Source organism: Psammomys obesus, unplaced genomic scaffold, assembly GCF_907164565.1.
Source record: "Psammomys obesus unplaced genomic scaffold, mPsaObe1.curated_primary_1811, whole genome shotgun sequence".
NCBI classification, from domain to species: Eukaryota; Metazoa; Chordata; class Mammalia; order Rodentia; family Muridae; genus Psammomys; species Psammomys obesus.
In genome coordinates this window covers 7799016-7812596 of record NW_026591086.1, presented here as the reverse complement: position 1 = coordinate 7812596, position 13581 = coordinate 7799016, and the positions used below count along the sequence as shown (strand labels likewise).

The 13581-nt window shown below is 45.8% G+C and overlaps 1 protein-coding gene across 1 annotated transcript in view; it reads left to right on the top strand.

Annotated features, from left to right (window-relative positions):
* The first annotated feature begins 8999 nt into the window (after window positions 1-8999).
* The window catches only part of Ppp3cc (protein phosphatase 3 catalytic subunit gamma), a 61494-nt gene continuing 56912 nt past the window's right edge, over window positions 9000-13581 (top strand). Inside the window, exon 1 of the mRNA XM_055609727.1 lies at window positions 9000-9118. Coding sequence (XP_055465702.1) covers window positions 9070-9118 — 49 coding nt within the window. The 5' untranslated portion in view covers window positions 9000-9069. The remainder of the gene's footprint in view (window positions 9119-13581) is intronic.

Genomic DNA, 13581 nt, shown 5'->3' with positions numbered 1-13581 from the left:
AGTTACAACCTGTGCCTTCCGTACTGCACACACATACATATGTACCCACGCACACACATGGGCCAGTGAGATGGCTTGGCAGGTAAAGGGCATGCCTCCACACCTGATGGCCTGAGCTATGACCCTGGCACCCACATGCTGAAAGGAGAGAACCAGCCCCCCCCCCCCGCAAGTTATCCTCTGACCTCCACAAAGGTATGACCTCACTACGGTATACGTGAGGCTCCCCCACACTAAGCGAATAATTTGAGGCATCTGAAGAGATGGTTTGGTGGTTAAGAGCACTTCCTGCTCCTAGTGAGGATCTTGGTTTGTTTCCCATCATCCGTGTGGTGGTTCACAACCGTCTGTAATGCCTCTTCCGAGGGATCGGACACCTTCTTCTGGATTCTGCAGGCGCCAGGCATCACATATGCATGCGGTGCACATGCGCACGTGCAAGCAGCACCACTCACGCACATAAAAACAAGTTTAAATCACGGTGCTGGGGTGGGGGAGACTTGTGTAGGTGAGTGCAGTTGCTGCCAGAGGCCACAAGAGGGCATCAGATCCCCCTAAAACTGGAGTTGGTTGTGTGCTTACTGAAAACTGAACTCAGGCCTTTTCTAAAAGCAGTACATTCTCCTAAGTGCTGCTCTGTCTCTCCATTCCCTAAGCCCCAACCGCAAAGAAAATGAAGGTCATTACGTGTGTGTGTGTGTGTGTGTGTGTTCAGAATAACAGCAGCAGTTGGGAAAGGCGCAATGGCCCTTACCATCCTTCAGCTAAATATGTCAGAGCCACACATGTACCCCATGTGTTTTCTTTTCAACCTCCTCTCACCGATTGTTTGCTCAAGGTTCCTTTGAAAGGAAGTGAGTTAGTCAACAGACTCTTCCCGTATAATAGCAATCTTTGACCTTGGCAGCAGGTAGTTGGCCAGAATGCTGGTTGTAGCATCAATCAATCACAGTTAGGAATAACCAGAAGTTCTCTGGCCTGGCAATCATAAACCAGGAAGCACTTCTCCCTCATGGGGGAGAAGTGCTGGAATTACTGGCATAGGCCATGTTCACTGGGATTGCTGGCTGCCAGCCCAGCTCCGGGTTCAATAGTGGACCCCATCATAGAAAAACAGGGTAGATTATGGTGTCCTCTCCTGGTCTTGTACTCACGCAGGGATTCATGAACCCCCACACACATGTGAACATATACCACACAGGTGTTTTTCTACACTTTTTATTTTATGTGCATTGGTGTTTGGCTTGCATGTATGTCTGTGCAAGGGTGTCAGATCCATGGGAACGAGTTACAGACAGTTGTGAGCTGCCATGTGGATGCTGGGAATTGAACCTGAGTCCTCTGGAAGAGCACCTGGTGCCCTTAACTGCTGAGCCATTTCTCCAGCTCCAAATGTTTGAATTTAGAATGACCTGGTGGCACTGACCTGGTGGAGATTGAGGCAGTCGGAGTTGGTATTTGGGCTACTGGGTAAATTCAAAGCCAGCCTGGGAAATTTAGAAAGATCCTCTCTTGAAATAAAAAGTAAAATGGAGCCAGGCAAGGCAGCACACCAATTTAATCCCAGCGCTCAGAGGCAGAGGCAGATGGATCACACAGAGTTCAAGGTTGGCCTGGCCGACAAAGTGAATCCAGGACAATCAGGGCTCTGTTACACAGAAAAACCCTGTCTCAAAAAACATAGATAGATAGATAGATAGATAGATAGATAGATAGATAGATAGATAGATAAAAGTGAAATGAATGAGGGATGAATTAGAGCAAAGTATAAAGACAGATGCATAGGAAGATGCCTTAATGAAACATTGCTTCGTTTACTAACTTAGAAAAATATTAGAGACCTGTGGTGGTTTGAATAGGTATGATCCTCATTGACTCCTGTGTTTGAACGCTTGGTCCATAGGGAGTGGCACTACTAGGAGGTGTGGCCTTGCTGGGGAAAGTGTGTCACTGTGGGGGTGGGCTTTGGGGTCTCCTGTGCTCAAGCCTGGTGTGGCACACGGTTTCCTGCTGCCTGTGGATGGAGATGTAGAATTTGCAGCTCTTCCAGCACCATGCCTGCCTGCGTGCCACCATGCTTCCTGCCGTGACGATGACAGACTGAACCTCTGACACTGTAAGCCAGCCCCAGTGAAATGTTTTCTTTTATATGAGTTGCTGTGGTCATGGTGTCTCTTCTTCCTCTGACGAAGACAGGGGCAGAGGGATGGCTCAGTGGAGTACTTGCTGCTCCTGGCAGGAGATCAGAATTTGACTCCCAGGTAGCAACATTCTACAATTCTAGTTTCAAGGGATCTGATGCCATTATTGGGCCTTCTCGGATACCAGGTACACACATGGCACACACATAATTAGGAGAAAAGCATACATAGAATTCAAGATAAAAACACTCACACACATAAAATATATAAATTAAACTAAAATTTAAAAAGAAACTATATTGTTACCTGGGAAAATTTTGGTTGTTGTTTGGCTGGTTGGTTTTATTTTTCAAGATAGGCTTTTCCTATGTAGCCCTGGCTGTCCTGGACTCGCTTTGTAGATCAGGCTGGCCTCGAGCTCACAGAAATCCACTCACCTCTGCCTCTCAAGTTCCGAGCAGCTTGGGTGATTTTTTTTAAATTTTATATGTTTTATTATGTATATATTTACCTCATATGTAAGTTTTTAAAATTTTTTATTAATTACACTTTATTCACTTTGTATCCCCCCTGTAGCTCCCTCCCTCCTCCACTCCCAACCCCTCTCCTTCCTCCCCCTTCTCCACTTTTTACAAGAGAAGTTAACCACAGGAAGAACTAGGGAGATGGGTCAGTAAGAATGCTTCTTGTGCTAGAATTTGCAGGCTTGTATAAGCATGAAGACCTGAATTCAAATCCCAGGCTTGCTGGGGCTTGCTGGCTGTCAGCATAGCTCCAGACTCATTAGAGGCCTTGTCTCAAAGGAATAACACGGAGAGTGATAGAGAAATGACACCCAATGTCCCCTATAGCTATGTAGCACTTTTCACGTAAATCAGAAACCATGCACTACGAAACAACTGTGTAGCTGTTTTAGCGTGCTTGTTTGGGTGGCTGGAGAGATGGCTCAGTGGTTAAGAGCACTGACTGTTCTTTCTAGAGGACCTAGGTTCAATTCTAAGGACCCACATAGCAGCTCGCAACTGTCCGTAACTCCTCCAGTTCCAGAGGATCCGACAGTCTCACACAGACATGCATGCAGACGAAACGCCAATGCACATGAAGTAAAATAAAACAAGTAATTAGAAATGCTGGTTTTACTCTTGTTTCTGAATCGTTCTTCAGCCTTCGGCCCATAGCTGAGAGTTCCTGGCTTCGTAGAAATAGACGTTGAAGCCAGGCTAGTTTTCCAGGGCAATAGAAACAGCGACTCCCTGGGCTTCTGTTAAAGGCCTTCATAATCATGTATTTCGCAGACATCATTAATTAAAATTTCTGGAGTCCTTAGGAAGTTCCTAGGGAAATACTTCAAGTCTCATAAGCCCTAGGATGGAAACCTAAATTTAAAGTAATTAATGGAAATCCAGTGAAACACGAGTCCCTTTTGGTTTTTTCGAAATAGGGTTTCAATATGTAGCTTAGTCTATTTGCAAGCTCTTTTTGCCTTTTCTTTTTGTTCCTCTTTTATTTTTTTAAGACAAAATCTAGTGCAGCCCAGGCTAAACTTCTACTCGATTTGTAGGTGGAAATGACCTTGAACTGGTCTGCCCGCCTCCTGCTCTGGTACGGATGCCCACCACACCTCTTGTCTTCCGTGCTTCCTGCACCCTCTGCCACCACAAACAACTGAATGTTAATCTTGGTCATCTCAAATGTATTAGTCAATTCATAGAAAGTAGTAAAGAGACATGGGTTGTGGCTAGCTTTGTGATTTTTTTTTTCCGGTGTAGCCCTGGCTTTTCTGGACTCACTTTATAATCCAGCCTGGCCTGGAACTCACAGTGATCCACCTGCCTCTGCCTCCCAAGTGCTGCGATTAAAGGCATGAGCCACCACTGCCTGGCTCAGTGAATATTGTTTGTTTTCATTTGCTTGAGACAGGATCTCACTGTGTAGCCCAGGCTAGCCTAGAACTTGAAGTCTTCCTCCTTTTCCCACATGCTAGAAATACAGCCCTTGCCTTGATTTGTTTTTGTTTTGTATTTTGAGACAAGGTCTCATATGGCCTAGACTGACTGCTCTTGAACTCATTATGTAGCTAACACTGCCCTGGCCATCCAAGCGCTAAGATTGTATTATAGGCACATACAAGTGTTCTACCATGGAGCTACATCCCAGTCCTCTTTTTACTTTTAATTTTGAAACATAGTCTAATTAAGTTGTCCAGGCTGTCCTTCAACTTACTTGTTTTGTTTTTTCAAGACAGGGTTTCTCTGTGTAGCCTTGATTGTCGTCCTGGACTCACTTTGTAGACCAGACTGGCCTTGAACTCACAGAGATCCTCTTGCCTCTGCCTCCCTAAGTGCTGGGATTACAGGTGTTCACCACCTTGCCTGGCTTCTATAATGTACTTTGTACTCCACCCTGGAGAACAAAGCACCCCTTTGAAAAACTTTCTAGTTTGCCTGAGCCTTTCAAGAATCTGGGATTACAGGCCTGTACTAACAGGCTGGTCCATTCTTAAAACTTAACGCCTTTTATATTTTTATTCTTTGTGCACATATGGTGTGATGTGTTTGTGTTTGTGTGTGTTATACATGTGAATGTGTACTTATGGATGCCAAAGGAAGACAATCGGCATCTTCCTATATTGCCACCCATTTTATTGTCTCCCACTGAGCCAGAGTTGGTCTGCCATGTGGGCTAGGCTATCAGGGGCTGGTGAGTTCCCAGGATCTCCTGTTGCCACCCCTCACTGTTGAGGTTTCATATGCCATTTTATTTTTTTTATTTGTTTTAAAAGATTTATTTATTATATATATAGTGTTCTGCCATACACACCAGAAGAGGGCACCAGATCTCACTATGGTTGAGATGGTTATGAACCATGTGGTTGCTGGGAATTGAACTCAGGACCTTCGGAAGAACAACCAGTGTTCCTAACCTCTGACCCATCTCTCCAGCCCCATATAGGACTTTATATGTGGGGCTAGGAATTTGAACTCAGGTCCTCATGTTTGTACAGCAAATTCTTTAGCCCACTGAGCCGTCTCCCTGACCCTTTATCTTATTTACATGACTTTTGTGGTTGCTGAGGCAGGCTCTCCTCTCACTGCGTAGCTCTGGCTGGCCTAGGACTCGCTGTGTAGATAAGCCTCAGATTTTTGGTGATGCTTCTGTCTCTACCTCTCCAGTCTAGGATGACAGCCTTATACCGCCATGACTAAAAATATTTTGAATTGTTTGGCCTTGGCCTTTCTGTACACTTGTATGGCCGTGCCGGGTTTTTGTTTGTTTGTTTGTTTTTGTTTTGTTTTTAAATCAGAGTATCCTTTACACTGACAGGTAATATGTAAATACTTTCTTGTTTTATGCCTTTAATTATGCTTATCTTTTTCAAGTAGGCAAACACAGTGATCTTTAATTACTTTTGGGCTTAGGAAGTCCTTATCTGAAATGACTAAGTTTTATATAGGCAAGTGTGTGTGTTGAAGAATTAAATCCAGGGCCTCCTGCATGGTAGGAGTCATATCCCTAGTTCCGTTGTTTGTTTTCCGGGCACTTGAGCTCCAACTCAGGGCTGCGTTATACTAGTCAAATGCCCTGTCCCTGACTTGCTTTGTTTTGCTATTTGAGACTGGCTCTCAAGGAGTCAAGGCTGGCCTCAGCTTTGCTAAGTAGCCAGGATGACCTTGAACTCCTGGCCCTGAGTGCTAAGACTAGATGCGTATACCACCACCTCTGACTGGACTCATTTTGTTTTGTTTGCTTGTTACTGTTTTTGTTTTTCAAGACAGGGCTTTTCTCTATGTAGCTCTGGCAGCCCTGGAACTCACTGTGTAACTCAGGTTGGCCTAAAATTCACAGGCACCCACCTGACTCTGCCTCCCAAGTGCTGAGATTAAAGGTGCCCATCCCCTACCACTGCCTGGCTGAGTTTATTTTGAGCTGCTAAACGTGCACACAGAAGGAAGACATGTCAACATCTGGCATCATTAGGGCTAGATTTTTTATGCAGGACAATTTCTTAATTTAATGTAGATTTTTTTCCTTTCATGTACTTCATGTAAGCACCCCCTCCCTTATTAAAACAAGGGTGAATTTGTATCATGGTCAAATTATACCTCAGTACTTAAAACTGAAACACAAGTTTTCTTGAGGGCTGAGAAAGCAGCTCAGTTGGTGGGGGTGCTTAATTCAGACGCACAAAGCTCTGGGCTCCATCTCACAGCCATATAGACTCGGTGGTGGCACATGTATCCCAGCACTCAGGAGGCAGAGACAGGAGGATCAGAAACTGAAGGTCAGGACTTTGAGATGCTCAGAGGATCAGTCTCGTGCTAACCAGTCCAGTGTCCCAAGTTCAACTCCAAGGACCAATACTATGGAAAGAGAGAACCAGCTCCTGCAAGTTATCCCCTGATTTTCATACGTGTGCAGGGAAGCGTGAATGTACAAGTGCGCATGCACGACAAATAAATGTAATTCAAAACATGAATAAAATAGAGTTAAAAAGAAGTCCAGGGAGAGATGGAGAGATGGCTTGTGGCTAAGCATGTGTATTGCTCTTGCAGAGGACCTGAGTTCAGGTCCTAGCACCCCTGTCAAGTGCCTCTCAACCACCCATAAACCACCCATCCAGCTCTAGGGTGGTGTCCAACATCTCTGGCCTCTGAAGGCAAAGGCAAATGCAAATAATTAATTATGTAGGCTGAAACAAACCCTTTCCTCCCACATTGCTTTCCGCCATGGCATTTTATTACAGCAAAGGAACCCTAACTAAGACAATATTCCAATTGTCCTGGTTATTACACTGGAATTATACTTCCCTCAGCCTCTGCGCATAAGAGCAAATGAAATTATTTTTAAAGGAGTTAGTTTTGTTGTTCCTTGCATCATCAGCAAACACCGAGAACCTCATATAAAAAGACCAAGCTAAAAACAGGATATAATCTCCACTTTGATCGTCTAGTGGGGGAAAAAGCTACATAATAAATATGCTGTTATAAAAGCAAAATTCCAAATGTCCCATTTTACCAATGAAGACTCAGGAGCCAGATGTTGGGGTGAAGGCCTTCTAGCTCAGAGAGGCAGAGAAAGCACCCAGCTGACCTTCCTACCCAGCTCATATCCCAGTAGGAAAAAGCCAAAAGCCCTTTCTTCTTCTCGATGCTGTCTTAAATACCCTTCTCTCAGTGTCCCTCCTTTCTGTTTATCCCTGTCAGCTGGTTACTTGCTCTGCCTCTTGACCTAGGGTTGGCTTTATTTAATCCTGTTTACATACAGAAAGCATTTGGATTAAAGGTGTGTGCTAGGGCTGAGCCGTTCCACAACTGACGAAGTGCCATTGGCACAAACATGAGGACCTGTTAGAACCCCCAGCATCCCAGTAGAACCTTGTTTCAGCTGTGGTGGTGTTTATAACCTCAACTGCTCTGAGAAGGAGAGACTCACAGATCTGAGAGGATTTGCTAGCTATCCAGTCTAGCTGGAATGTCAGCTTCAAGTTTAATGGGACCCTGTTGCCAGAGCCCACCGGCAGAGTCAAATAGTTCCTGAGTGGGGAGTGAGGACTGAAAGAAAATTAAAAAACAACCAAACAAAAAAACCACACACAATACACTACACATGGGATCTGTCAGAGAGGGCTGCCAGTAGAAACCGTCACACTGCTTTATTCCAGTCTCTTTTTATAGTCAGAGCAAAGTACCTCACTACAGTGAAGGAGTTCCAGGAGTCAAACTTGTTTACCTCGACCACTTGTCTGTGATCCTCACACAAACAAAAGGAAGTGAAATTGGCAAAACACCCTGCCTGTCCCTGTCTCCAGGTGAAGGCCAGAGTGAAAACACGTTTTTCCGCTGAGAGCCTGACAAACAAGTGGCTCTCCACACCCTGTGTCTTAAATTAAAGGTAAGATCAATAGATGACACCTTACCTCGACCTCTGGCCTCACATGTGCTCGTATGGGCAAGTCTAACAGCACACACAAATGCAAACACTCATGCACACACACACACACACACACACACACACACGATAGGGAGGTACGTGCAGTGTTACTGTACCTCGTAGAATAAATGCACCTGAGTAGGCAGGTGACACAAACGGCAGGGAAGGTTGGTTAGAAGGCGATTCCTTTCATCCTTTCAAGGACGTCTGGGCAGGCGTTCCGGAAGCCGGTGAGTCTGCTTTCTCTTGTAAGTAGAAAGGGAGAGAAGATGCTGCTGCTCAGAAACGGAGCCCCACCCTCCCAAGTGCTGGACTAGAAGAAGTAGCATGGGCACGAAGTTGCTTAGGATACAAGATAAAAGCTGCATGCAACAAACATGATGATTTTAGGTGGTTCAAGGTGTAGGGGTTGGCGAATAGGAGAGGGTAAGCTGGGGAACAGGGTATCATGGAACATTTCTTCTAGAGACAAAAGTGGGTGGGTGGGGGGACCCAGTGCTAAGGAAGAAAGACATGGGCTCTGTCTGATGAGTGGGCACAGACTCGGTGCCACCGAGAATCAGGACACCGGCCTGCTGCCAAGATCGCAGTTGCCCTCGCGGCCCCAGCAGGCTGCTGTGAGGTGCTCCATCTAGGTTGGGGTTGGGGCTGCCTGCCGCAGCGCGGAGAGCATCAGCCCCGCGCGGGCCAGCGGCGGGCGGCAGGGATCCGGAGCCGAAAGCCGCGGGACGCGCGTGCGCACAGCGCGGCGGCGGCTCGCGCGGCCGCCGGGAAGTTGCGAGCGCGGAGGCGCGCACGCGGGGACCCGGTCGCGCGCAGCCGCGGTCTCCGTAAGTTGTCTCCTTCAGCCGCCGTCGCCGTCGCCCTCGACGCGGTCGTCCCCGCCGAGCCGTGGGCGCCCCGTCTTCCGGGGCCCTGCCCGGCCCGCCGAGCGCAGCCTGCTGGGGAGGAAGGCGGCGGCTCGCGTCCTGCGGGCCGCCGGAGCCGGGAGGAGACCATGTCCGGGAAGTACCGTCAGATCTCCACGACCGAGCGCGTCATCAAAGGTGCCGAGCGCGCCGCGGGGAACGGCCCTCGTCGGGCGACGGCTCGGGAACTCCAGGAGCGGGGATGGAGGCAGCGGCGGGAGGCGCTGCAGGGCGCGGGGAGGAGCCGGCGGCCGTCCGCCGGCGTCCTCGGTAACTGCTGGACGGGTACCTAGCGGGAGGTGGGTAGAGCGCCCGCGCCCGCTACCCACTCCCCTAGCATCCAGCTGGTCTCTCCTGATTTCACTCCCCGCCCCCGGGCCCTTTCTGGGGGTGCCGACAGGATGCCGTCTAGGGTTGTGAGAGCAGGGACTTCCCTGGACTCACCGGCCGTGCCTTTCCTTAGGCTCAGCTCTTTCTTACTGCCCCGTGCCTAACCCTTCGACAATCTTCTGAGGTGTGTGGTGGGTTTCCTTGTGCACGCTTGGCCCGCTTTGTCTCGTTGTTGCTTTTACTAAAAGAAACGAAGCAACACTAACGCAGCTCTTCTTAACGATGCTTAACCGGGCTTACACATTTCTTGACATGGGGGTATTCTGTTTTCCCTTTGACTGGAGGGAACTGGTGAATAACAGTCTCTGAGATGTCTACCGTTATACCTGACTTTCAATGTTACTATAAGAAGAAAACATAAAAGTGCTTGTTTCTAAATCTTGTAGGGCGTTGTGGGATAGTTTCTGCCCTTTACCCAATAGGACCTGTCAAACATAACCACTGATTCATGTGGCTTCTGTTGTCCGGCTTGTAAGACCTCCTCCTCCTCCCTCTATAGTAATAGTTGGTTTGAGAACACCGTTTTCTAAGCAGGTTAGACCGGCTGTTTCTGGGTGAGGTGGTTTTCATCATAGTGGGAGAAAACTATTAAAATCCTTTTCTCCGTTTCATTTCAGTATTAGGAGAAAGGACGCTAAGGTCAGTAATGATCTTTTTTGAAGGGGAGCCTATTGAGTTCTCACGCAGAGGAGGACAGTATTAGTGTCATAAACGCTGATTGTCTGCCTTGCCAAACAGTACATAAGGTACTTTCCCGAGACTTACTTCCTCAGAATGTATTATCGGTAGGGATAACAAATTAAGTCAATTGTTCATAGAATGGATGTTAGTCCTTTAACAGCTAAAGTGTCATGATCACTTTAGTGTAAGTCTTCATAGCATCCAGCTAATAAGGAGGATATATGCCTCTTTTAATACTCAGAAATCACTCATACAACCTTATCTGGTGGACATCATTAAGGTCATCGTTAGGTACATTAACTTCTGAATTGTACTGTTAATATGGCCAGTGCATTCAGCTGTGTGAGGTTGTTGGCTGTTTCCTCTACATTAAAATGACTTCTTGACAATGTACTATTGTAGTGTTTTATTCCTCATTTTCTTTCCAGTACTTTTTCTCTGTCAAAATATGGCTGTTTCTCAGGTAGGCAAGGGAACCAGCTAAATCTGAATCCCGTGTCAAGTCGGGATGAATAAGACCTGAGCAAGGCTTAGTGCCAGACCTTCAAGAACCTCAAAGTCTAATCGCCTTTTGTACCAGTTATTTCCACCATAATGTATAAAGGATGTTTCTGAATGACTGGTTTTTACACCTACACAGAAGTGAAATGAAAGACACCTGAAGCGCAGGTGTGGTTTACTGCTAGTATGTTCACAGGATACAAACTTGCTCCTTAGCAGAATTACAGATTATCACATGCTGTATATACTCAAGACCTAAGCCTCTCTGTGTGTGAGCGATTGAGCAGGTCTGTTGTCCAGCCAGGCAAGCTTGTGGTTACCTCCCACCGAAGTTTTAAGGGCTGGGATTACATACTACATTCCTGGTTTAAGGCTTTTTTCTTTTTTGAGACAGGGTCTCTCTATGTAAGTCCTGGGTATCCTGGAGCTCAGTGTGTAGATCAGGCTGGCCTCAAAATCACAGAGATCCACCTGCCTCTGCCTCTGCTCAAGTGCTTTGATTAAAGGTACATGCCACCACCACGCCTGGCCTCTTTAAAAAAAAATATTATTTTACATATATGACTATCATGCCTGCATGTAAGGATTGCACCATGCGCATGCCTGGAGCTCTCAGAAGCCAGAAGAGGATTCTCAGAGTGGAAGTTAACAGGCTTTGTGAGCTGTTATGTGGGTGCTGGGAACAGAACCTGAGTCCTCTCCAAGAGCAGCAGGTGCTGTTTGCTGTCTCTCCAGCCCCAAGCCTAAATTAAGTTAATAAAAGTAAATGATTTCAGATACTTATAATATGTAGATTCACTTCACATATAAAAACGTTAGCATAAGCACTTGACCACAGCAATGGCAGATTCTGTGTAACTTTATTCTTCGGTTTTCCGGAGTTTGAAATAGTTTAAAGTCTCTTAACAAAATTGGGTTGTGAAGCCAATGTTGCATTTACCAACCGTGGTAAACCCCAGTAATCGGAGCACTGGAGAGGTGGAGGCAAGAGGATGAGGAGTTCAAGGTCCTTCTCTGCTCTCAAGTGACATCAAGTCTAGTCTGGGCAGCTTGCGATCCTATTTTTAAAAAAAGAAAGAAAAACGTGCCAGATATGACTGAGCCAGAAAAGCCTATCCTATTGGGCTCCAGGTCCCGATCTGATGCTCTTCTGTCTGGACAGTTACGTGCATTTATTCACAGCGCCAAAGCTGCATGGGAGGTGATGCCAAACCTGTTATTTTTGGTTATTTTATATTCTGTTAACTTTAAAGTCTGCTTAATTGTTTTGTGTGAGCAAATCTTGGAGAAGAGTGGGTGGATGGACATGATTGCATTTTAAATGGCCTTTGAATGCAGCTTGCTGACACTGAAGGAGGTAGAAAACCTGCTTAACTGCTTCTGGGGAGTTGCCTTTTGTGTGTGTACGAGTGGTTTTTTTTGTTGTGGTGGTGGTCTCTTTGTTTGTTTGTTTGTTTTGGTTTGGTTTGGTTAGCACCTAAAATATGACTTTTATTATATTTTTATTCTTTGCTTGTGAGCCTTTGCCTTTAACAGAAGAGCTATCTCTCCAGCCCTCACTGTCATTATAACATTATTTGTTTGTTTGTTTGCTTGCTTGCTTGCTTGCTTCCTTGTTTGAGACAGGGTCTCACTGTATAGCATGGCTGACCTGGAACTCACTGGAACAGATTAGGGTGACCTTTGCTGCCCAAGGCTTCAGTGTCACACCTGGCTTTTTACTTTGCTTTCTATTGACACTTGTGTCTGATTAATAATCTCATCTGTAATATTTTTTCTTATCTACCCTCACTCATAGAGTTGATATGATTGTGGAAACTTAAGATAATGTTAAGAAACATCGAGACAGTTTCATAATCAATCCCTCTGCCCCATGATTGTGCTATGTAAGCCCTGGCTGGCCTCCAGATTGGTGCAGTTCTTCTTTCAGAAGGGCTTCTTTACAGGCTTGTACCACTGTACCCGACTGCATACTAGATCTCCAGCTACCTAAGTTCTTAGCAGGGACTCATTCACAGTTGAAAAACGCCAAGGTTAAAAAGCAGATGATAGCATTAGAAGGGTCAACAAACAACCTTCAGCCTAGCCAAGAAACACCTGTTTTGAAATACAGAGGTTATGTGAGTAGAATCCTATCCACAGGATGAAGAGGTGAACTTGTGCCCAGTGTCTCTCTGGTGGCTAACTTCTTCTGCAGCTTATTTTATGCTTAAAACCTCTTAGGATCTCACTACTTCAGTAAGTGTTATTAGGTGTCATCTACAGTGTGTCCTAACTGTGTTCATTTGTCTCTCTACTTTGAAAGTCAAGTTTCTATGAGCCTCTAATGCAGAAGCTCTGGGCTGGGATCTTACTGCTGGTATCTGGAGCAGACAACTAGGTACCCAAAGAACTAAGTTATGAAATTTTTTACACCCCCTTCCCCACTTCTCAAGTTTCTTTTTTTGTTGTTGTTGTTTGTGGATTTTTTTCTCTTGGTGTCATGAGAGGTTTTTTTTATTTTTTCTTTCTTTTTTCTTTTTCTCTTCCTTCCTTTCTTTCCCTTTCTTTCTTTCTCCTTCTTTCTTTTCTTTCCCTTTCTTCTCTTTCCCTCCCTCCCTCCCTCTCTCTCTCTTTCTGTCTGTCTGTCTTAAAATGTAGGGGCTGGAAAAATGGCTCAGAGGTTAACACTGCATGTTCTTCTGGAAGTCCTGAGTTCAATTCCCAGCAATCACATGATGGCTCATGACCATCTATACTGGGATCTGATGCCCTCTTCTGGCATGCATCTACATAGATGGAGCACTCATCTATATAAAATAAATATAAACCTTTACAAATGTAGTCTGAACCTTGCTAATCATGAAACTTATAGCATTTAACAGTTTTCAAGTTTAATGCATGGAGAAACTTCTGCATGTACCCAAAGAGGAAAGAGAAGGCAGGTATATCAGAAGTGCCATAGCCAGAGGTAAAGTGAAGAACAGGGCACAAGGGCAAGTGAGTGATTCCACTAAGAAGCTGGAGAGGCAGCTCAGCAGTTAAAAATA